This window comes from Motacilla alba, chromosome Z (genome assembly GCF_015832195.1).
Source record: "Motacilla alba alba isolate MOTALB_02 chromosome Z, Motacilla_alba_V1.0_pri, whole genome shotgun sequence".
Lineage (NCBI taxonomy): Eukaryota > Metazoa > Chordata > Aves > Passeriformes > Motacillidae > Motacilla > Motacilla alba.
Window position 1 is genome coordinate 59801043 of NC_052046.1, and position 23421 is coordinate 59824463.

At 34.5% G+C, this 23421-nt stretch overlaps 1 protein-coding gene across 5 annotated transcripts in view; it reads right to left on the minus strand.

Moving 5' to 3' along the window:
• Positions 1 to 23421, minus strand: part of KDM4C (lysine demethylase 4C) — a 242819-nt gene that overhangs the window by 102709 nt on the left and 116689 nt on the right. For 4 of the 5 annotated variants that reach the window (XR_005255234.1, XM_038124136.1, XM_038124135.1 and 1 more), the window contains 4 exons: positions 17312 to 17505; positions 13821 to 14059; positions 11391 to 11752; positions 9389 to 9500 (listed from right to left, as the gene is read on the minus strand). Coding sequence is in view for 4 of the 5 variants with exons in the window: in XM_038124136.1 (XP_037980064.1) it covers positions 9389 to 9500; positions 11391 to 11752; positions 13821 to 14059; positions 17312 to 17505 (907 nt within the window). In the remaining variant the exon portion in view is untranslated. Of the gene's footprint in view, positions 1 to 9388; positions 9501 to 11390; positions 11753 to 13820; positions 14060 to 17311; positions 17506 to 23421 lie in introns of those variants that run through there. The other variant, XM_038124138.1, reaches the window with a different exon arrangement.

Below are 23421 nucleotides of genomic sequence, written 5' to 3' on the forward strand. Positions count from 1 at the left end.
AGTATTTATTTTGCAAGTCTGTTAGTATGCACATGGTTTTTAAACACTCTTATATGAATGAAGTCCATTTCTTGTAGCTTCTGTTATGTTTCTGGCTGTAAATATATCACACATTCATGCTGAAGTCTAAAATGGATTAATACCAGTCAAAAAATTTATTAACAGGATGATGTAATGCAGCCTATTCCTAAGTACGTAAAAACATCTTATTCTGACCACTAACAGTGCTCAGAGATCTTGAATTCCCCTAAACCACCTGGGCAGTTTTACTTCACTGCAAATGTTTTTTGTGGTATTACTTTACCAGATACAATCCATAATCAGATAAAATATTTTGTTTCCTAGGGTTAGACCAAGTGCTCTTTTTTCCAACAGAACAGCAGAAACATTTGATGATACAATTATGACTTCAAATAAATGCATAACAGCTGATAAAAATCTTACTGTATCATATTGTGCTGGTTTTGGCAGGGGTACAGCTAATTTTCACAGTAACTAGTATGGAGCTGTGTTTTGGATTTGTACTGAAAATGGTATTGATAGTATAGAGAGGTTTTTGTTATTGCTGATTAGTACTGGCACAGCATCAAGGTCTTTCCTGCATCTTGTGCCACTGACAGTGAGTAGTACAAGAATATTCCAATTGTCTCCCTGATCTGGTTGGTGGGTGAGTGAGTGAGCAACTGTGGTGCTTAGATGCCAGCTGGGTTTAAACCACAACACATATAATTCAGCCATAGTATTACTGACAGCACAAGGTGATTAGCAATGCTAAACTTGATGATAGTTCCTGCTATCATATTTGTACCTGAAAACAGTATTTCTATAGGATCAATTAATCTCCATAATGTAATTTCAGAAATACCAGTTCTCATTAATGTGATATTCATATGCATCTGTACTCCTCGGCATCTTTAAGAAAAGTGAAACAATTCATTAAAACAAACTATGTAGACAAAAACAAAAATTATAGCCCAGGATCTGTTTTGATAAAAAGGAAACTCCTTCCACAGCAAAGTATTTCTGAACAGTCACTATGCTGCTTTCCAAGTGAGTAAGTGAATGAATGGTTTCCACTAATGTTACTGGTTTAACAGTTTGTGGGAAGCTTGCTCCAACACACAATGCTAATGCTTTGAATGGTTTTTGCTTACTAAGTTAAACTCAAATTATCAGGCAGAAAACATTTGGGCCATTTGCAGAATGGGCTGTTGCCAGCATTTTCTGATTTAAACCAGCAGATGTGAAAAGCCATAGACACTAATACAGTACAATTTGCTTTTGCCAATCTCAACAATGATTTTGCTGCTTGGGGTTATGTTCCACTGATGTTTCCTGGCATTGTAGAGCTGCATTCTCCGCTATGAAGAGCACAGAAGCATCTGTTATTTTTCAGGTAGTTGAGCATAATCTCAGCCCTGGGAGACATTATCTATAGTTTCAAATGTCCTGGAGGAAATAACAATAATACAAATAAAAAATATATATAAAAAGAAGACAGTTGGGAAAAAGTCTTGTACTTGAAAACTTTACTGTTCCAGCAGTGTATCAGCAAACTTGGTTTCAGAAATTGGAAATTGTCTTTCTTTTTTTTTTTTTTTCAGCAATGAAAGATACAGATCTCATAGCAAAATATGAACTCTTTAATTTATTGTACTCTTCAAGAAGTTTCATTTCTTGTATGGGACCTCTGAATACAAGTAATATAAAGTATGTGTACACTTTTGGTTAGAGAGCCTAATTGCTAAATTAGCTATTAATACTTCAGTTCTCATAAAAATTGCATGGAAAGACAACTATATTGAATCAGAGCTATAGAAATTAAGCTGAAGAGCTCCTGGATCAAATCAGGTTTAGCCCCCAAAACAAAGTAATGGGGTGCTTTAATAAAAGAAAAGTTCAATAGAAAAAAGTATAAGACATCAGGTGTAGAAGATCTGAAAATGTTTTGAAAAGTTTGAAAGATTCATCATTTAAAAAAAAATTAAAAGGCAATTTGACAGATTTGGAAGATTTGATACTGGGATACTCTGATTTTCCTTTGGCATACTATTAGAGCCCTGTCATCAAATTCACATTGGTTTTGTGATTGAACTGTGTACTGTGATTGCTACACTTTGCTCAATGTAATTTGTACTGGTATTGTATAGTATATTGTATTATTAACTGAACTGTATATTAAAATTCAACACCCTGCTAAACATAATTTGTATCTTCACCGTAATTTAAGTGTGTTGCTGTATCACTCTGCTAAACTGAAATCCCATGTAATTTCAAATATGAAAATCCTGTATTATTCACTAAACCATCCTCACACAGAATATCTTGAAGAACCTGGTCAGAGTGTATTGTACTCCTACATTAACTGGCACAGTCAGCAGCTTTTCCTGAGGGTGAGTGGTACTCACTAAAAGAGTAAGGATCACTTTGGCAAAGACATTCTTTCTGATTTGGTGTTAGTCACAAATAAGAATCTAGTAAGAAAAATCTCATTGCGATTAAGACTGGCTGCAGACAGGAACACTATCATTTAAAACAGTAAATAAAGCTAGTATAAATACTAGCAAAGGCTGGAAAAATTTCACCAATAACCTTGAAAAGGAGGGATGGGAAAACCCTGACCATGATTTTTCATGGAAAGCAGGAAGCACTGATCCCACCGATACTTTGGATAAATAAGAAAAACTGAAAGATTCTAAGTTGGAGAAAAGAGAAAAGCAGGGCTTCACAGATTGCTGGGTATTTACTTCTGAGCACTAGTGCATAAGTGAGAAGAGAAATTAACACAGCACATTAGAACAAGTAAAAGAAACATTTAAATAGTGTAACTTACATGAAGTAAAATTCCTATTATATTGCATTTTCAATATGTGGGATATGTAAAATGATCCTGCCAGGCTGTACAGGACCCAAATCTTTCTCTCTAAAAAATTGCAAAGTAACTAAAATGTATTTGATTTACATTGCTATGATTCCAATAAACTAACTTAGAGAAAGCTCTGAGGACTCATAGCATAGAGATTCAGTTTACATTGAAATGAACTGTAAAACTAGTTTTATGGAAATATAGCATCGTTATTTTTGAAAATTACCATTTTTGGTTGCTTACTAATTTCCACAACAAAACAATTCTCTATTTGAAACACTACATCACAAGGATACTAAATAATTATAAGGGGTAAAAACCAGTATTTCAGTCACAGCATTCCCTAAATAGCTGCATTCCACATGCACAACTTTTTTGTGCATATAGAATGAAGAATTTAACCCTAGAAATTAATGTTTAAATTGTCAAAGCTGTCTACTTATTCTGGCTACCTAAGCTGAAGCACAAGCAACACATTCTCACTGATGCTAAAGTCCATGACCTATCGAGTGTCTCCAGGAATAGCTACTTACCATGTCCAGAAACCAAGCTCAGAGGTGATCCACTAGTCAGGCAATTTTTTAAAAATGTGGACAGGAGGCCACAGAAAGGGAGATGTTCTTAAATCTGTATGGACTGCCAACATGAAGTATTTACAGCATATTGGTATCATAATTTCCATTACTGTATATATGTATGTATGTGTGCATATATATGTATGTATATATATATATATAGTATTAAAGCAATTCCAGTAATTTCACCTGTCTTTGCACTGTGTAAATTTAAATAATAGCACCTGTATTTATAAATCTGTTCAAAGAGGCATCTCAGCAAAATCAAAGCAGAAACAAAAGAAGATCTGCTGGAATTGACTGCACAGCCTATCAGCAAAAAACACGGTTGCCCGTACAAAAGCACTACAAGTACAAACTACAAGCTAAAGATTAGCAGATATCTGCTCTATTGAAAAGCTTTAATTCATAGCACTTATTAGCAGCTGCTTTTTTAATTCCATTCTCTCATGTAATTTTTCACAGTTCTTATGAACAAAATTCATAGTTTGCATTCTAATGTAATCTGTTTGTGGTCAATGCACTTAGGACAATGAAACTTGATCAATAACTAAAATTACACTGGAATTTTTAGGAACTGATACTGCCATCTATATACATGCTTACTGAGTTACTAATTAAACACCATAGTCTTCCAAGGTAGAAAAAAACGAAAGCTTTCTCCCTCATCATCAGGCATGTCCTGCCTATTAATAAAACAAGTCACTCAGATACAACAGAATTACTTGGTGGTACTTCCTTACTTTGGAAATTAAAACGTAACATCATTGACCATACTGCCAGATATTATATGATCAAATAAATATTCAGTTATTAAGTTGTTAGACCATACTCCTGTTTTATGCTACTCTAAAGAGAAAAAAAAGTACCGAGTGGGGAATACATATTTTATGGTTATTTTGTATCTCTCAGGCAGCACAAATCTAACCTACATCAATATACCATTCCAGCACAAGCTCCTCTGGGCAAAACACAAGTGAAATTTGAGGAACAAGGTTACTAGAATGTGTTCAGTTAAGATTGTCCAGAAGTTCTCCACTGAACCAAGACCTCTTCATAAGTTCAGTATATAAGTGATAAGTTAAGTACAGAAGATGCAAAACACACTAAATCACAGATCCAAATTAATGACAAATCAATGCCAAATTAGAATTACAAATTTGTATCTTCAAGCTACAGCTCCTGCAGATCACTGAAACAAATATCCCATAAACACTTCATACACTAGAAAACAACTGCATTTAAACTCCTTCAAGAATCAATTTATTAAATGTAATTATTTTGTACATTAAAAAAATATATATTACATACGCTTCTCAGCCAAGACAATTAGCAAAATCCCTTTGGCATTAAAACTAAGTCACTTTCAATACTAATGGTTTACAATGCAGCTTCAGATTTTGACAAAGGTGATGATAATTCTTTGGGCTAGGGTTTAAGTTGAAAAACTAAAGTTATTACTAGAATAACTTACTAGGCAATACTCTTCACCAATACATCAATTAATTAATCCTTTATAAATGCAAGTCATAGGTTTTTTGTGTTTTTCTTTGGACCATAACTACGGAGAAGATCAGCTACAAAAGATCATCCTGCAGAAGGGATATCTGTCTCTCCTTGGTAAACACCACATCCAGTTTGCCTACCAACTCCATTGCTACCCTTGAGAAGGCAACTCAGAGGCTGCACTAATGCAGCAGGAAATCAATTTTCATTTTGGCACACCTGATAAGAGAAATTATATATGCCTTTCTATACGAGACTGTAATTCCATGCAGTCCTTTATGAGGTAAAATACCCTATTTTAAAGCTAAGAAAGCAGCACAATTAGAGCTGCAAGGTTCATCTGGAGATAATCTTCAATGATCACAACATGTACCACTGTCCAGCAAATGAGAATATATATTAGAAGAACTGGTTCGTATTCCCCTCTTGATCAAAATACTGGCTAATCTTAGATCCTGTAGGTGTCAACTAAAAGGCAGATAACTGCTGCTACTCATGAAATATGTCAAAGGACTAGAACAACCAATGGTAATAATCAAAGCTCTCAGTTCTTGCCATTTCTGGAAATCAGCTGGTGGTCCAAAGGTTGACAAGAGTACTGGAAATTCAGGAAAAGCATTTATTTGATGCTTTAACACATTCCTTTGCTAAATACCTACTAAAGATACACCAGATTTTTACAAAAGGTTTCTTAGGGTCTTCAGAACACCACACGCTTTTTAAGTGTCAGAATTTTTTGCAATTACGTCAATCATATCTTGAAAATTGGATTTAAACATAACAGAAGTAATACAGGTACCAGAGAAAATCACAGGAAATACATTTTTCTAGCATACTAAAGACTGTTGAAAGGGTAGTTAGTGCTGGACTCTTCTGTGCTAAATGATGATGATATATGAAAAACATACATAAATTATGTGCTTGATTAACCCATATTCACACAAAAGCAAAGTATTTTAAAGAAGTAAAACTTCATTCAACAAAACACTGTGGGAGGGAAAGCAATACTGGAAATTGTAATATTAATGTGGTAAATATAAACATGCTTCTATCAACTGGTTAGCAAATTTTTATCTACCTGCGCAACACCAGGAAAAAAAATTTCTTTCAGAAGTAAGTGAGAATCTTCAAGCAAAATCTCCCATTTTAAGCTCTGAAACAAAAGAATAGTATCTGCATCTACAAGTGTAATTTTCCCCCATTTAAGCAGGCTTAGTCTATTTATGATGTTACCAAACAAGCCTTAAATGGTTTGATTAGTAATATCAAATCAAGCATATCTCTCAGGATGCTGACAGTGAATGTAAAAACCAAGGCTTCTTCTCATAGCAGAAGCCATTGTTTAGATTTACAGAAGTTCTCTCTCTTTCCTTACCTTACAAATAATGAAAGCAAAACTACAGTGAAATTCTGAATCATACTTAAAATGCTAAAAAACATATACAGAGAGGTCCATACTGAATTCAGTCTATACACTATAATTATATCATTTAGGGCAATGGGAAATTCTAGTCAACTTGCATTTAAAAACAGTTTCTAATGTTGCGTGACCAAATAGTGCTGGAAAGAAATCTCTGGGACCAATCAATGTGCATGCAAAGTTAGTATGCCTGCTCCTTCTGCTGAATTTGCTTTTTTATTGCTTAAGTGAGCAGAAATATAACTGTATTAAATACAACAGAATATTATTACCACAAGTTAACATATTGCATTGAGTATAAAACCAAGGTTCATTACGTAAAAATTGTTAGTATGTTGAGTGTGACATACAGTCCACACTGTACTGCTGCATACTGCTGCACTTATTTTCTTGAATTGGCAACTTGAGCTCCAATTTCTAGGATTGATTCCCCAGTCCCTAGTATTTCTCAGTGCTCAATCTTTTAAGAATTAATTCCACAAGAAGTCAGACATACCTAAGGAAAGGCTTCAGTGACAGTGAAAAAAATAACACCAATAGACAAGAAATAATCAATTAACCTAATTATTTTTCATAAAGGAATACACAACATATATAAGAATATACAGTGATAAAAAGAAAGCATAAACCTCAAATGTCCAAGTGATCATGTAAAAAAAATTCATTTCTGCCAAAGAACTCAGTATTAAAAATGAATTCAGAAAGTTTCTGCTAAGATTTAAGCATGCTGTTCAACAATGGTAATATTCTCCTTGCAAAATTACAATTCTGAAATGGATGACAGTGTCAAAGAATGCTGCCTACATGTTATTAACATCCGCTGATCACCTCTATTCACAGAAACTTCTTAATAGAACCCTAGTACCTGAAAGACTTCAAGTATATTAATTTGAATATATATTATCTGTATTAGAAATGGCTACAGACCATCAGAACACTTTCCAACTTGTGGAAAGTGATATGAGTTGCAGATTAAATAAAAAGCCTCAATTTCTTAACTTTTCACAACAACACTAGCCCATATCTTCTTCCTTTATTTTGTTTGCAGTTATTATTTTACTGGACTCAGATAAAATAGAACACAAACTAATGTACAACACATAAATCCTCCCCTTGTGACACAATCAGAAATTACTGTATCAAGAGACTATACTATCATAGTCTCAGCCAGCATCATTTTTGCCCAAAACCACAGAGACCAAGAACTAAGTATGAATGTTGAATTACATTTCTACTAACCACTATCCGGAATATGGACGAACCATCTTCATAAAGACAATGGAATCATAAGCACACTGATACGGATTACTTCCCTAGCATCTGACACAAACAATCTTGAAAAAAATCAGACAGTCGTCTAGCCCTCATGCCATCATGAGTCAGGCAACTTAATGGGGCTACAGTTTGCCAGTCTCCTTCATCACTTCTTTAATCTCTGCCTTGGATGTAAACATCCTGCTCACCCAAATGCTACCATTTCTCTTTTGGTGCTGTTACAAAAGTCAGCCAATAATTAGATTACAATGAGAGACAGATGAATGAAAATAATAATAACTCCAGTTCCAGCTTAGAAATACCAAAACTTGCCATGTCCAATAAAATTCTTAATTACTTCCTTCAATCAGAAAGCAGACACACTTAATGGCTACTGACTCTAAGACAGCTCTTACTTTCCTAACAAAATACACTCTTATCTATTGGAAGGACAATCATCAAGCAAAGAGGAAAGACTTTAAGGTATATGATTTCTTTTCAGGATGTTGACACTTTCACAAACCATTAATACAACAAGAAGTTGGCAAACTGCTGGATGAGATGAAGAATGTCTTGGTATTAGAAAAATCCTTGATTCAAAACTGTCATTGTATCATCATCTAGTCAGATTATATCATACACAATCCATGTATATAGGAAATCCACAATATATTTCAACCATAATGTTGAAAAAGCATCAGCAGGCAAAAGGAATTTAATCTCTAATTAAAAAAGAGCACTTTTACTGCAACCTACCACCTATTAAATCTTTAATTACTTTACTAGATGAAACTTAATATTAATATCATCCTCTAAATTACCGTAACATCTTCTGAAATATGCTCTGTCTAGCCCTCAAGGTATTCAAACATATTCATATATGATACAGATCATGGGTCTAAGCTGTCTCTAATTTTCAGAAAGATGCTTAACAGCTAATTGAAGTATCATGCCTGGCAAAGCTGCAGCTCAGATAAAAAATGAAAGAGAAAGTATAGCTTTCTAAAACTAGTGAGGCAGAAGACACAAATCAATTACTTCAGGGTTGAAACAAGGAGGGAGATGTATTGACAAGAGGTCAATTGAACCTACAGCAGTCAGCTCAACAACGCCTAACTTGCCAACTGAAAGTATAATATTGCTTAGTTACAAGAAGAAGAATCAATTAACAGGCATGCTGTCTCTCAAGTCAAGAAAATTTATCTGCAGCTGTAAGAAACAGCTACTCTTAATCAAAGGTATTTGAGTGGGAAAAAAATCAGGTAAAAATTGCATGTAAACACAGAAGTATGCAGTGATGTTGGGATCAGACCCATAGTCACAGACATGGCATTAGCACCAGATTATCAAACTAACTAAGGTAGTATGAGAACTAAATTCCAGCTCTACTGAGGAGATTCTGGAAAACAGCACCTGAAACTTTTGTGGTTTACGCAACGAAAATGGTACAGTGATATGAAAAAGGAATGAGCTTGTTCTCCATTTTGATCTATACTTCTGATGCACATTTCTAGAATCTTCACAAGTCACACTTGATAAAAAAAGTAGCTTCGTTCATCAACTTTGGGGGGCTGTATACATGATTGCTGGGTAAAGCAGATTTATTTTTTTATATTTACTTCAGAGAAGGAAACCCCTATGTTGGGAACATTTCTTAGATTTTGTAGCCTGTCTGCACAAGGCAGTGACTCTCTAAATGCCTATATATTTATAGTCTCATAAAATCATAAAATTATCATCTGAAAATGTATTAAATAGTCCACTCACCTTCATCACTAGTTGCCTGCTGTTTAACCAAAGTCATTGGAGATCTAGCTGGGGGTTTATGTAGCGGATGACGCCAACTCTTAGATATTTTCTTTGTTTCAACTTCCTCTGACTGAAAGGAAAAGACACAACTAATTTAGTACATAATTCTGTATAATTAATTATGAAAAACATAAACATTCTTCTGTAAACAAGCACAGATACCAAGTCTGTAAATACTACCACAGTATACTTGAAGGAACCTTTAGTGTACCAATACAACACTTGCCTCTAATTAAGAACATATATTTTAATTTAAGAAGTGCAATCCTTGTCATACACAAATCATTTCACGTATAATTTACTGCAGCCCTTCCCAAATTAGAGAGCATAAATCCTGTTTTGCTCATGTGATGCTTGAGTGGAAGATCAGCATCCTCCTGATTTTTTGCAAAAAATTCTGCATACCTGTAGTACAATATAGCCACTAACTGTGGCTAGAAAAATTAGGCAGAAACCCGCTGGCTTAGTTTGTGAAAGATTCCAAAAATTCCTCAAGAATAAAAAAATTAAAAAAAAAAATCTGGAGCTGAGATAAGAAACCAAGAGTCCTGATAAATCATTAGCATGTTGATTTAGTATACGAAGAAATTATTTCCTCCCTCAAACACTTCTATGTACATTAAGTTTAAAGTTATTCAAGCTTCCAGAATTAAGGCCAACACTTCAAAGTCTTGAAGTGCCACTGGAGGAATCCCAAAGAAAATGAGTCACTAATGGTGTCTGGAGGTTCAGGACCAGAGGAAGGGCAGGGACACTGGCAGAGGTGTGGGAAGGACTGAGTTTCACTCAATTCTTACAGACCACAGCATTCTGTGCCTCAAGACCTTGAATCCAACCTAGCAGATTATATAGATGCCCCTTGAAGTAAATTATAAAACAACATTATATTTACCATGATAAGCAAAGAGCAGAAGATTTGGTCAAAGCAGAAAACAGGTTTATGGTCTATAACAGTTAGTAATTAAGTAAAAAGCGAACTGTCAGGCTTTTTAAATTGCATTTGTACAGTACACTTCTTCACTTACAGAAGAGAAAAGAAAGAGAAAGAAAGAATATGCAGTAATACTACAGAAAATCTGAAACATAATACGTAAATATAGTGTGGTTGAAAGGCACAGGAAGAGATACAATCTCTAATACATGTTAATTAAACACTGAAATGTTTGTACTGCTCCTTATAACAGTGGAAAGGCTGGATCCAAGATTATCAAAACATACAACATTGAAAAAAATCATTACAGTTCACATATGTGGAAGAGTCAGCATGATTTTTAGCGTGGCTTCTAAAATATATTCCCCATGAAGTCTCACAACTTGGCAGTAGATTTCCTGCTTTCTCTCTGCCAATTTGAGATTCAGCTCACCACTCTGGAAGCTACTGACAACCACCACAGCCTAATTTTTCATTTTGCATCCTGAAATCAAAGCTGACCATGCATCATAGCCGAACAGCAAGAGGGAAAAAAAGGCCATATATTTGTAGGTGGCCCAAAGAGAAAACATTACTAAAACCTACTGTTTAGAAATTGAAAATATATTCCTTTTAATAGCAGGTTCTTTTCCTTCAAGTGTTTCCTTTACATATTTCAGCTTATTTCCAAAATCTAAGAATAGTAAGCAGGTAAAGCTCACAGCCCTGCTCATATTGGCAGGCAGTGAATATGGGAATACCTTTGAGAATAGCTGCTGACAATTCAGATTCACAAATAAAAAGTGAAATTACCAGACATCTAAAATAACAGGGAAAAATATGTCAATAAGCAAACTCCAAAAACAGTCTGCTTTTGGATCAAAATTGCCACTCTTGCCTAAACACCTCAAAACATGTTCAAATTATCATCCGATTAAAATCATGCATATTCTTAAATGCTTTAACATCAGGTCTCATTAGAAAAACACTCATTCATATTTCATTAAATCAAGAATATTTTACTATTATGATGTAATTTGTTTCACATACACAAGATATTTCCATTCTGTCTTCTTCACCCTTTTTTACAATGGGCACTTCTCCATGTTCCAAACTACTTCCAGAACTTTCTAGGTTGCTGATACCATCCTCTGTTGAGACACTTTCCTCTCTATCTGGATTTTCCGTTCCAGAAGTTTGGTCCTCTGCATTATGGTACGGTATGGATGAAGTATATTGATTCTGAGATTTCAAGCTGTCTTCTTTTCTACATCTATCAGAAGCAGCCTCGCTAGCCACAGAATCTTCAAGAGTAAAAGAAGAATGACTGGAATCTATCCTGTCCTTATCTTCAATTTTTGTTTTCTCTAGTACAGGAACAGGGTTCAAAATTGAGTCAGAAGGGATGCTTCCTATAAATTAAGAATATGATTTGTTAATAAATGCCACTTTACATTACCATACTGAATTTCACAGCAATCTAAATTATTCAAATTCAAAGCATGGTTCCTCATCTAGAAATCACACAGAAAACCATTTGGTGGAAGGGCATACACAAAAGTGGAGCATAGGTTTTATCAAAGAATAAATTAAATGTAAATGGCTTGAGTTTAGAGTATGAAATATAGTTTTGATAATTTAATCAGTATTTTGCATTTAAAATGTAGCAGGTCTTCATTTAATTAAAAATAATCAATATTCATGTAGCTTCCACAGTCTTTACCCAGGTTGCTTACATGCACTTTGAGTGAATGAAAAAAATATAAAAGGCTGGTACATTGAACCTTCTACCTTGCATTTTTTACCTATTATGCCTGTTTAAAAATGAAAATAACCAAATATTATTAGTATATAATTACAAAGATATAATTCAAATAGATACCAAGAAAATTTTTCAAACAAGAGCATCAGTCTAAAAATGAAAAGCAATTAGCATAATTCCATTTTTTTTAAATTAGTATAATTGTATATTCAAGTAATATTGAAGAGTGAAATTGAGTGGATTTTACTTTATGAAAAATTCTTCCTCTGCTGATGCTTGCATTGAAAAGACAGAACAATGGGCTAGAAAGGTCCCTCAAAAAACATTCCTGAAGATGTCTGGCATACACTGCACTGAATTCTGATTCAGCAGCACATCCATGATATTAAAGAAAACGGTTTCTGTTAAATCCCTTGCTACTCTTTCTTCACAAAGGTTATTTGAACTTGTTTTTTCTGAAAAATTTCCAAGTGAAATGAATATAAAACTTAGTAACACAAAGACAATAGTAACATGTACTACTGCTTCAACTGAAAACAATGGACATACTAGTTAAGACTATGCAGAGCAAACTACCTTCTTCAACACAAGTACTGCTTCTATCATATCTAAAAACGTTCTTTTTCCTACAAAGGTCCAGGCACCACACATTAAGAGGACAAAGGAGAGTGGACAGCTCTCCACTCTTCTCTGTTTTTCCTTCCCTTGCCCATAAACACAGAATGGGTGCTAACTAAATACTATTTTCTCTGCAGTCATAAACATTCCAAACCTCTATTAAAAGTTGTGGGAAGATATAAAGCAATACTACCTTTAAAAAAAAACCTAGACCAGACCTAGAAATGCTTTGATAGAGCACCAGATAATTTGTGTAGAGGAATTCCTAAACTTCCATATTGCAGAATCTTGGTATCTTTACGTGACTCAATCACAGTGATTATCACCTCCAAGTAAACAGTAACATAACTACTAATATTCACAATAATTAAAACACTGTCTATATGGAATTTGAAAGTGAATTTTCAGTAGCAATATAAAACAAAATAGGACCTTCTAAAATTGAAATGAAAAGTCCAGTTTGCCTTATGAACAGGAATGAGGAACTGTATCAGAATTACAATGGAATGTGAAATAGAATAAATTAAGTTCAGAATAGACCAAGTATATTAGAATAAAAAAAGTTGTAGAGGGAAAAAAAAAAAAATCTTTGCCTTGACAAGACCTTTGTAACTGTCAGACAGTTCCAGAGGAAATTAAAAGGAATCTGGAGGCTCAAAATACAACATTTTTGTGCACAGGTATAGAGCACATCTAATTTGTAGATTCATCATGTAAATACATGTAGCATACTCACAAGAATCTATGTTCTGTCCTGTTTGAATAGTGTTAAGACATTGGGTACTATTTCCATATCAAAAACATTTTGCTGTAACATATGAGTCCACTGAAGAAATATAATTTACAAAACCTCTCTCTTTTTGCTCCTTTAAAAAACAATTAAAAGAGTTCTGGTGGTATCACTCTCAATTAAGAATAATTACTTTGGTATTTTCTCTTTCTTACCAAATATCAATCTGTTTTGCACAAATAACTCTCTGTGTAAATATTTTAGTATGCTACTCTAGGCTAACACTTTAGTTTAATATCCACTGATTTGTTGCATTAGAGTACAAACAGCCTACAACTTACATGTGAAACATAATCAGTGCTTATCTCACCTGAAACTTTGACATGATCCAATAAATGCTGATCCAGATGCATTCTACTACTGTCTTCTTCTTCCCCAGAATGCAATCCTGTGTTTACCACTCTCACTTTTTTTTCTGGTTCTTCACTGACCTTGAAGCCATCAGTAGCTGCTTCTGTCACTATGATTTTTGCATCAGCTACCACAGCAGATACTCTCTTGTCCTCTGGAGTTTTAAGCTTTTTAGATCGAGATCTGGTGTGCTGGAAGCTGTTATAGGAGATATTGCTGTCAGAGTAGAAAGTCTGTCTTGGATAAGATAAAACATCTACCAATATATGTCCCTTTCACCTGCTTAAAGTGGTAAAAAACTGACAATTTTTCACCTTTTTGTGTTGAGATAGTGCTACAATTTATTAAGTGATAGATTAACAATCGATTGGATTTAACCTTCTAATCTTTTATCACCATTACATGGCAAAGTTGTTAAATTCTAAAAGTAAAACCATCTTTAAGTAACTATTACTTAACTAGCACACAAACTAGCTTTTTAATAAATCATTCTTTGAGCCCAAAGAAGAACTATCTTACAAGAATAATGAAGACAAAACTCTTTCAGTAGCAGTAAAATCAGGTGATATTTCCAAACCCTAGTGTTAATAAGAGACTACTCTGAATATCCTCATAAAAGCTGATCTGTTTGGAGGTTTTTAAATGAGTTTTAACAGAACCAACAAGCATCTGAAAAAGGTAAAAATTATGATCACCAAATACTCTGAAAGGCTACAATATCAAGCAATAGATATCATTATTCTGTGTTAAAAAAAAAGTTGAAAATAAAGATAGAGTGTAAGTTTTTGCACCCTCAGATGTGTAAGGGAAAGCTTAAGGCAGGAGAAATGGCAAACCCATTAGAAATAGGCTCATAATTTATATGCTCAGAATAAATGTAATAGGAAATTAGTCCAGTTTCAAATTCAACTATGTGACACAAGAGGAGTATTTAATGTCATCATACAGCAGGTTTCAAAGCTCATAACACATTAGAGATAAAAGCACTACAATCACTGAATTTTACAAAGTTTTAAGTGAGTTTTACAAAGGTCTTGCATCTTAGATTCTACGCATCTCCAGAAAAACATTTTGCTGCCCCCTACATTTTATTCTGTGGCTACAAATATGTATCTTTCAACACATTCTTTATAAAAATCAGAAATTTCCAAAAAATTTGCTGAAGTATGAGAGAACCACCAGTTCACATTGTAAATAACAGAAAATATTATTACTATTTACATGCAGTCATTAAATGTTATATAGCAGTAATGGATTTCAGCTATAAATGTCAGAGATAAGGCTCTCTCTGTCACTATATTAATGAAGATTCCCATAGATGGTATTTTTATTTTCACTTTGTTGTATTATTCACTTGTATTATTCCCATAATTAAAACTGTAATTTTAACTCACACATTACGCTAGAAACAAAGCTGAATAAACATTTTATCCTCCTCTGCAATGCATGCTGCTACCATGCCTGAAAAAAGCTGACTCAAGAGTTAAACGGCACTGGAATTGTTTTTACTAGCTTAGCAAGGTGCGTAAGTCAGCCCATGTGTTCCTGTGATAAAACTTTCAATATAATTACTAGAAAGTCTTTGTTTTTACTCAGAACCACCTATCCTTAAGGGTACTCCCAAATGAATCACTGCTTGTCCAAGTGGGAATTTGCATTTATGCTGTACAATAGATGCAGGGAAACCTTCTACAAGGAAAAATTACATTCACCTAGTTAAACAACGGAATTACTCTCTCTGCGAGTCCAGGTCAGTATTATACATGTACTAACAAACTGGCTGTTCAGCTGCTACACTAGCTGTCTTCAAGAAGTGATTCTACCTCACAAACTACCATTATCCAGAACAAGTGCGGTATTACATTTTCAGTAACAATGTTCCACTACAGCGCTAGATGGTCCTTTACTTTACAGGTTGACTTTCCTACCTTTTCCTCAAGACATACATTAATTTACAAAGAAAATGAGGAAGTTTGATTTAAGACCAAGTTTAAAAAGCCACTACACTGTAAAATTCTTTGGAGAAGGAAGATCTTTAAAAAATCAGTATTATCTCCAACTCAAAAAAGCTGCACTAAAATACCAAGATACCAAGAAAACTCCCAACTTTGGCTAGAAATTAGGCAGACCTTTGTTAGATAATGAAGAAAGTCCATAAAGATCCTGTTAAGTAAGACAGGAAAGCACAATAGTACAAAAAATGTGCAATGCAAACAAAAAACATAATGCATCTCAATAAAATAGATATAAAACTGCTTTAAAAGGTCAAAGGTTTTATAGCTTCAGTGACAAGCTGAGAGACTTTATTCTCCTAAATTTCCTTATTCTTCTAAATTTCTTTTATTCTCCTAAATTTCTGGTGATGTCGGCACCACCAACTGAGATTTAGCCCTTATTATGATCTGCCATTGACCTGTGGTAGACAAAGACAGATTTTGGCTGCAAGAGTGTAACAAATAGGCAGTGGTACCTCCTTAGAGTAAAATGGCAGTGAGGGCTGTTACTTAGAGACTTGAAATGGCTGGTGGGATTCTATCACAGCTTTATGATAAGTTTTTCCTGTTTAATCTCCTTTTCAGCTCTTAGGAGTCTTCTCCCTTGTTTTTTTGGTTGCTGTGATCTCTAGAAACAATGGTAACCATCCATACCTTGAAATTTACACTGGAATAACCTTTACTACAGAGAGATTTTAAGTGACACACTTGAATGCATTTTGATGTTCTCCATAATCACTAACTTGTTTAGGTACTCACTTATAAGTTAAAGTATAGTATATAAGTTAAAGCTAAATTTTCACACTGAAAGTCACTCTGAAAAAAGACTGGTCTGTTGCGTGGTTCATCTTAATACAGAAAGCAGGAAAAAAAACCCATTTTTCTCTGAAGGAAATTAATTAAAAGAAAACATGTGACATAGTTAAAGCCCAGCTGAATGTTAAAATCCATGCAGTCATTTCTCTCCCTCCAGTCCCTCCAGTGAGAGAGAGAAAGGGAGAGAGAGAAAAGACAGAGATTATGGGTTGAGATAATTTACTCGAAACAGCAATGAGTTAAGAAAATTAACAGTAACAGCAACAATACCAACAACAACAGTTTATATAAGCAGGTGACTACACACAAAATGCTCATTTGAATCCAATCAATCCAGAGCCATGACGCTTTCCGAAACACAAGGACATTATAGCCCCCAGGCCCTGCGTGCACACCACATCCCCTTCCTTCTCGGAAGTGAGAATCCCTTACTTCTGTCCCTCAGCAGTCCTGTTAATGGTAGAGAACAATTTAGGCACAACCACGCAGCTCCAAGCCCCACTGCCTCGCTGCTACTATGAGAAAATAAAATCTCTTGTGGCCGAAACTAAGACAACATCAGAGGAAGTGGCCAAGATGAAACAGAAGAGACACTGGAATCATGTAAAGACTTAAATAGATGGCAAAGAAGCATAAATACCTCTTGGGCAAGTTCTGTATTTTCCTTCTTCTCTGTAGCCAGATCTTCACTTCAGGTGTTGATTCAGGAGTTGGTTTTGTATGATCAATGGTATATAAATCCTTGCCCTGTTTCCACAGCTGGTATCTCTCTGGTTGAAACTTTCTCACAAAGACATCCATGGATATTGACACCATGTCTCTCCTACAAGTGCACTGCAAGACAAGAGAGGTATTTTTAAGTGACAAATACTGGAATATGCCACAGTTTGCAGTAAAAAAGCCCAGAATAAAAATCCCACACGAACAAAACAATTCTACTTTAATCAGTATTTTCCTTTTTCACTTTTCCTCAATTTTCAAGAGGAGAGGATTATTCAAGAGAAAACACACTCGATGGTTTCATTAACTCCTATGGGTTAAGAACAAAAAGAATATAGTATTCTTTCTGCTCCATTAGCTGGTTTTGATACTTTTAAGCAAACCTTGCTACCTCGAATCCAGAGATTGCACATATCTTGAGTGACATCAGAATTTAACTTTTAAAAATAACTCATGTAATATCCTGTTGACCCAAAGTTCTTTACAGGCATTTACAGTCCCAGCACTTAACTCTTCAAAACATAAATACATACAAGTACCACATCAAGTTACAGTTTCGCCTTTTTTTCTACAAAGAGTAGAAAGGAAGCAAGAGAGAGGAGTATGATGTCTGAGGTCTGGAAGGGTGTGCTCTATCCATGTAATCCAACCCACTGTACAGTGCAGACGCTAGAATCACCTGCAATGCTTTCCTCATCAACTTTAATCTAATCCCTGACTTTAGTCCCCCAAGGAATTTTGGCATTGTTTTTCTAATGCATCTGCATAGAGTATTTTTGTCCTATCTAAATAGAATCTTAATGATCATGAAAATTCAAAGGAGCCTCCATTTGAAATACTGTAGAAGCTGAGTCAATTTTCAGATTAAAGTCATTGTACCCAGTGCCCAAAATACTTGACAGTAGGCAACTACATTAAGTCAATCAATACATCTACAGTACATAAATTACTATAATGGGTTAATCCTGGCTGACTGCCAGGTGTCCACCAACTTGCTCTTCCATTTGCTCTCCTCAGAAGGACAGGGGGAGAAAATAAGATGGAAAATGTCACGGGTCTAGGTAAGGACAGGCAGATCACTGGCCAACTACCAGCTCAGACTTCTTTTGAGGAAAATATATTAATGTCAATTAATAAGAGATTATGACAGTGAGAAACATGAACCAAACTAAAACCAACTTCCTTCACACCCGTCTTTCAGGCTTTACTTCACTCCTGACTGGTATCTGCAGGGATGATTCTTTAGCATTTTTCTCACTCTTTTCTCTCACAGCTGCTGCAGAGTGATTTTTATTCTTTCAAAATTTGCTATCACATGAATGCCACCAGAGTTGCTGACATGCTCAGCTTTGGGCAGCAGCAAGTTCATTTTGGGGCTATGTCCAGTGTGTGGACTGCTTGTGATCAATAGATGGTGGTTATTAGCCACTGCTAAAGCAACTCAATACTACCAAAACCTTGCCACAAAAAACCTCAGTGATTTTTTTTTCAAATTGGAAGCAAATTGATTTGCTAAAACATAGTCTTACATGAAAAAACTTTGAAAGAACTTTACTATAGTTTAATAACTCTGTTAAAGCACAAAACTAAGATAGTATTTTTTTCAGGTAAGAAGAGGTGTATAGAAAAAAATCAATGGTAAATTCATAGCCTGGCTTTACTTTTTACTACAGCTAGTTTTCTTACATTTTTTAAACAAGCAGAAACACACAAAGGACTGAATGATCCTTTCCTACTAGCTAGTTTTCTGCACACTACATGCAGATTTCTTTATCTACTATTTCCATCTATCATTTCTGGTTCACCCTTCTTCCTCTTGAAATTCACAAGATATCTAATGAAAAAGCAATTGAGATGTGTTAAAAATGCTTGCTTTCCTTTCAATAGGTCAGCATTGATATGCTGCATATTCACAACGCCGCCATCTAATGGAGGATAAAATGGAAAGAAGGAAAAAAAATTCAAGACAGAAACTGTAATTTTATGCAGCTGCCTTTAATTATAGTTTTTATCCAAAATACCCATTTCATATCCAAAATGCTCCCTTTCAAATAACATGCATATACACACTTATACACGCACTCTGTAAAAAAACTCAAACATATTTGAAAGAGCATGTTCCATTCAGAGAGTCCTTGATTGGACACAATAAGCAGTAAAATAAAGCAATGAAGACGCTCCTGTATACTGGAAAAGCGCATAGAAATCCACAGTAATATTTTTAACTTTTAAAATTGAAATTTGTAAAATAAAGACAAGCAGTCTTTATTTGCGACAAACCCATACGAAATTATGGTTAAAGCCAAAATTTTGCTGTTAAACAACAAGACTTCCAGTGCCTTGACAGAAAATAATTACTTAAGTAAGCATTGAAACATTAAGAAAGAAAATACATCTAAGAAATAAAATGTATTCTATGCTGGAATGGTAATAAGGTATTAAAAGACTCAAATCACATCAAAATGGGACACAATTTCTGTCTTTCAGTAATTTTCGATCAGTTTCCATTTCATTTTAATAGAACTACAGCAGAAGAATTAACAAAACCAGGCAGGTGTTAGAAATACAGTAGGTTTTTTTGGGTTTTTTTATGTTTTCAAACTTTAAAAGTGTACTTTTGAGTAAAAAGTAACAGAGTAACATCATGCTAAACAGCATCACTGCCCCAAAAAACAGAAGACAGGCTTCTAGGCACTGAAGGGTGGAAATACTTGGAATTATCTTATCAGATGACATCAGCAGATGCATTCTAAAAATGATTTCTACTCATATTTCCTTGAATGATTCAAGAAAAAAGAACCAAAAAACACCACAAACACAAAAACTGTTGCTTTGATAAATAATCTGGAGGATTTTCCATTATTCTTGGTCGTGGTGGGGGTGGTGGTGATGGTTTTTATTCATTTCTCATTTGACTGGCTTGTAGCTGGCAGTCAGCTGTCACTTCCTGCTCCTAACTGGAAAAAGTGACTAAAAGATTCTCTCTAAAACAAACCTAAATGTGATTCTGTTGAAGAAGGCTCCTGGGAAAAAAAACACAAAATGGACATTTCCCTGTCTGCTAAAGTAAGCAGTGTTTTTTTTTGTTTTTTTGCTTTTTTTACAACTTGTAATATTTTTCAAAGTAAATGCAAAATCTAAGTAATTGGACTACCATGCAAAAGGCAGCTGATGTTGCCATAAATAAATGCCACAACCTTTGTACCGGAAACAATTATTTTCTATATACAATAGAATTAGTTTGATACTTATTCTTCAATCAAAGACTAGTATGACAATCAGCATACTTAAGAGAATGAAACTCCTTCACAATTCTTAATATTAAATTCTTACTCTTGACATCATCAATGATACCACTACTACGATTATTATGGTTATTAATAAAAATTTTAAGCAACTTTAACTAATTGGCAGAAATATATGTGAGATATATTTATGATATGAGAAAATCACCTACGAGAGACATATGCAGGCAAAAGGATGTTTTCAAACACATGCTATTTGTGAATGGAAAAGGGAATCATTATTTTATAGTTTAAATTAAAAAATACTTTTTTTTTTCCCATTCTGTACTCTGATTCAGGAAAATATAAAAGAATATAAAACCAGCTTCTAGACATATATATTAAGTTAAACACACACATAAGCACATTCTAAAATACATGATGTACCTAAGAAGAGATTTTATAAAACATTTTTTGTATCAACAGGAAGTGCACGATTTACAGGTCTTTGCGGCTTTTCATCATTAGTATTTAATACTAATATTTAAAGATTAAAAGCTCTTTCATCAAATGAATTACGGGATTTTAAAAACTAGCATAAAAACATCTGTAGAGAATATCCTATTTTGCTACAACAGAAGGCTAATAAATGGTTTATTATTTCACTAGTAGTAGAGAAGTAGTATTTCTTAGAAGCATAGTTTTAAGCACAGAAATCTATGTCCAGAGTCAAGTCTTCATGATTTGCATTTTTATTTTTTAGTTCAATGAAGTATACCTCAGATGCATCATGTAAGATATGAACCAAGATATTTGTCTTCGTTCACAAAAGCGTCTTCTCCACCAAAACATTAGTTGTTATACTACTTAGTGTGTTAAAATATTTAACGCACTAAGCTTGAAATATCTGAAGGATTTTGAACATTTTGCACTAAGTATTGGATTTTTTTAATTAAAATGTGAGTTTCACTATATCTGAAATCGATTTTAGTTAAAAGTCTTCTGAAGTTTTAATTTGAAGAAGAATAGTAGTTCTTCATTAGGCTATTTTTTTCCCCTTCATTTACGTAATCATTTCAGAGAGAAAGCACTATCTAACATGCATTGCAACTGCACAATGTAGGTTAACTACACACCTATGGGACATCATATGGAGGCTAACAATCACAGGAAACCATGGAAAAGTCTCTTCTTTATAAAGAGAGCACGGATTTCTATGAAACAGTTACAAAAGCAACAAATTAGCAGGGTGAGGCAAGCATTAGGCTGGTAACCTTCTTTACATTATGTAAGTATGCCCTAAAAATTATTAAATCAAGGTATTTTTCAGTGACACTCCTTCCTAACTGCTTATAATGTCTAAAGCTTTCTTCAAAGAACACCAGCAATGATATATTTATTGGAGACAAACACTTTAAATAATTTAGATTCCTCTTACCGGCTTCAACTATATGCAATCAATTATTTCATGCACTATATCCCACTCTTGCAATACTTTCAATGAAGCATGTCCAAACAGGGACACCGTTTGCTGGGATTCAAGAGGCCGGGACAACTGATTAATGATCAGAAGCCGATTTACTGGGCCCAACATGGCGTTCTCAACACTAAAACCATCCTATGATCTTAAACATTGCCTTGTATGGTAACATCCTCTTCTTGCTTAACCAGTAACACAATTCACTACATACAGATATCTCTGCCTTTCCTTGACCCAAGTTACTGTTTGCTTAACTCTGCACTGGTCATCTGCTAACGCGTCCTGCTCCTTTTGTTCTGTGTGTTTCATCTTATATCCTGTTTCCACAACCCACATCCACAATGCACTATATCCCACTCTCGCAATACTTCCAATAAAATTCCAAACAATGTAAAAAATACATTTTGTTAAAAAACATTTTATAGGTGCTGTGACTGGAACTCCTTCCTGTGGACTGCCTGTAGAAGTGCTTGACAGGCACTGTTTGCTAAGAGGACAGGATTTAATAAATCCTGGTATCAGTAATTGTCCTTTGCTATGGAATCAGGCTGTGATGTATTTTCACACAAACCTTCTGGCAACTTGTGAGCAGTGTTGTAGAAACCTTTGGAAGCAGTTAGCCATCTGTACAAACATTGCGATAGCAAGCTTTCCTTTTTTTGGTAAATCACAGACAGTACACTCTTTTCTCTGACACGTCGTGTCATACACAACAAAAATACAAATGCAAAACACCATTCTTTAAGGTCCTTTTTATAGAATAGAAAAAAATGGCTCTTAAATTCATTATTTGTATTCATATATGCATGCACAAACTGTCTGCAATATTTTTCAAAGAGTTCAGTATTAAATAGTGCCTTACAAAATATCTGCCTTCTTTTCTTAATTCCTATTTCTAATTTATTTTATTTTTACACATAATGCCACCTACACATTCTTACAAAAAAGACTCAGTTTGCATTATGTAGAATTGATCACATCAGCATCAGTTAAAATTACAAAAATGTGGTCATTTTTCTCCCATTCCTTTGAAAGCTGGAAAACAGAAACAGTGTGACAAGTCACAACTAAAGGAACCCAATTTTCTTAAATATTCCACCTCACAGCACTTCTTCCTCTTTATCCTTCAGTGGTATCTTTAACGGCACTACTCTTACCCCTTGAAAGACTGAGTCACTATTAAAGTCACTATTAACCTCTTCCTCTTTATTCTGATTTCAATCTGTATTCCTCACTTGAATCTTTCTCCTGTTTCGCTCACATTCACTTCTCCATCCACCCCTGATGTCTATACAACAGAAACTTCCTCCCTGAAGCCTTTATTTC